The 1,255-nt window shown below is 35.2% G+C and overlaps 1 protein-coding gene across 1 annotated transcript in view; it reads left to right on the forward strand.

The window, feature by feature from the left end:
- The window catches only part of fgfr4 (fibroblast growth factor receptor 4), a 17,220-nt gene extending 16,624 nt beyond the window's left edge, over positions 1–596 (forward strand). Inside the window, exon 18 of the mRNA XM_084075160.1 lies at positions 376–596. Coding sequence (XP_083931286.1) covers positions 376–558 — 183 coding nt within the window. The 3' untranslated portion in view covers positions 559–596. The remainder of the gene's footprint in view (positions 1–375) is intronic.
- The last annotated feature ends 659 nt before the right edge of the window (positions 597–1,255 follow it).

Consider the following 1,255-nt stretch of genomic DNA (forward strand, 5'->3'; position numbering starts at 1 on the left):
ACATTCCCAACATTCCCAACAGCGGAGAGTTGTGCTCCGAGGAGCACTTCTTCTAGTTATTATTATTATTACCCTTATTATTATTATTATTATTATTATTATTATTATTATTATTATATTATTATTGTTACTGTAAGTATTATTATTATTATGATTACTATTACTATTACTATTACTATTTTTATTATTCATTTATTATTATTATTATTACTGCTAACATTTTTATTAGTAGTAGTAGTAGTAGTATTATTACTACTATTATAATGATTATTATAATGATGATGATGACGATGATGATGATGATGATGATGATGATGATGATGATGATGATGATTATTACTATGTAATAACATGAATGTTGTTTTAACCCTTTAGTACCTGGATCTGTCCACTCCGTTTGAGCAGTATTCTCCTTCCTGTGAGGACTCTTCTACTTCCTGTTCCTCTGACTCCAACGATTCCGTTTTTACCCACGATGCCTTGCTCTACGCCGACCCCCGTCTCCTTGGATACCAAGATGTCTCCTCCCACAAACACATGAAGACGCCACTGAGATAGACACACACACACACACACACACACACACACACACACACACACACACACACACACACACACACACACACACACACACACACACACACACACACACACACACACACACACACACACACACACACACACACACACACACACAGACACACAGTGAAAATTTGTAAAGATATATTTTGATAAAATGGTGATTGTTAAATATAAATCACTCTCTCTCTCTCTATATATATATATATATAAGATTATTTGACGTTATTTCTGTTGTTTATTTAAAGTGTTAAATCTCAGGATGAGGACTTCCTGTGAATATATAAAGAATATGGAGATATTTTATGTACAAATAAGACAATTACCTTTTTTAATAAATAAATTATTCTGTAATAAATGGATTGTAAGATCAAGGTGTGTTGTCTCGTCAAAATGTGTTGAGGTCAAAGGTTGAACGGTTCTCTTATAGAGGTCCTGGTAGGACATAAAACCAGCAGTACTAGAGGTCCTGGTAGGAGATAAAACCAGCAGTACTAGAGGTCCTGAGATAAAAAAAAACAGCAGTACTAGAGGTCCTGGTAGGACAAAAGAAAAGCACTAGAGGTTCTGGTAGGAGATAAAACTAGCAGTACTAGAGGTCCTGGTAGGAGATAAAACTAGCAGTACTAGAGGTCCTGGTAGGACGTAAAACCAGCAGTACTAGAGGTCCTGGTAG

Source organism: Gymnoscopelus microlampas (genome assembly GCF_963454915.1).
Source record: "Gymnoscopelus microlampas genome assembly, chromosome: 12".
NCBI lineage: Eukaryota > Metazoa > Chordata > Actinopteri > Myctophiformes > Myctophidae > Gymnoscopelus > Gymnoscopelus microlampas.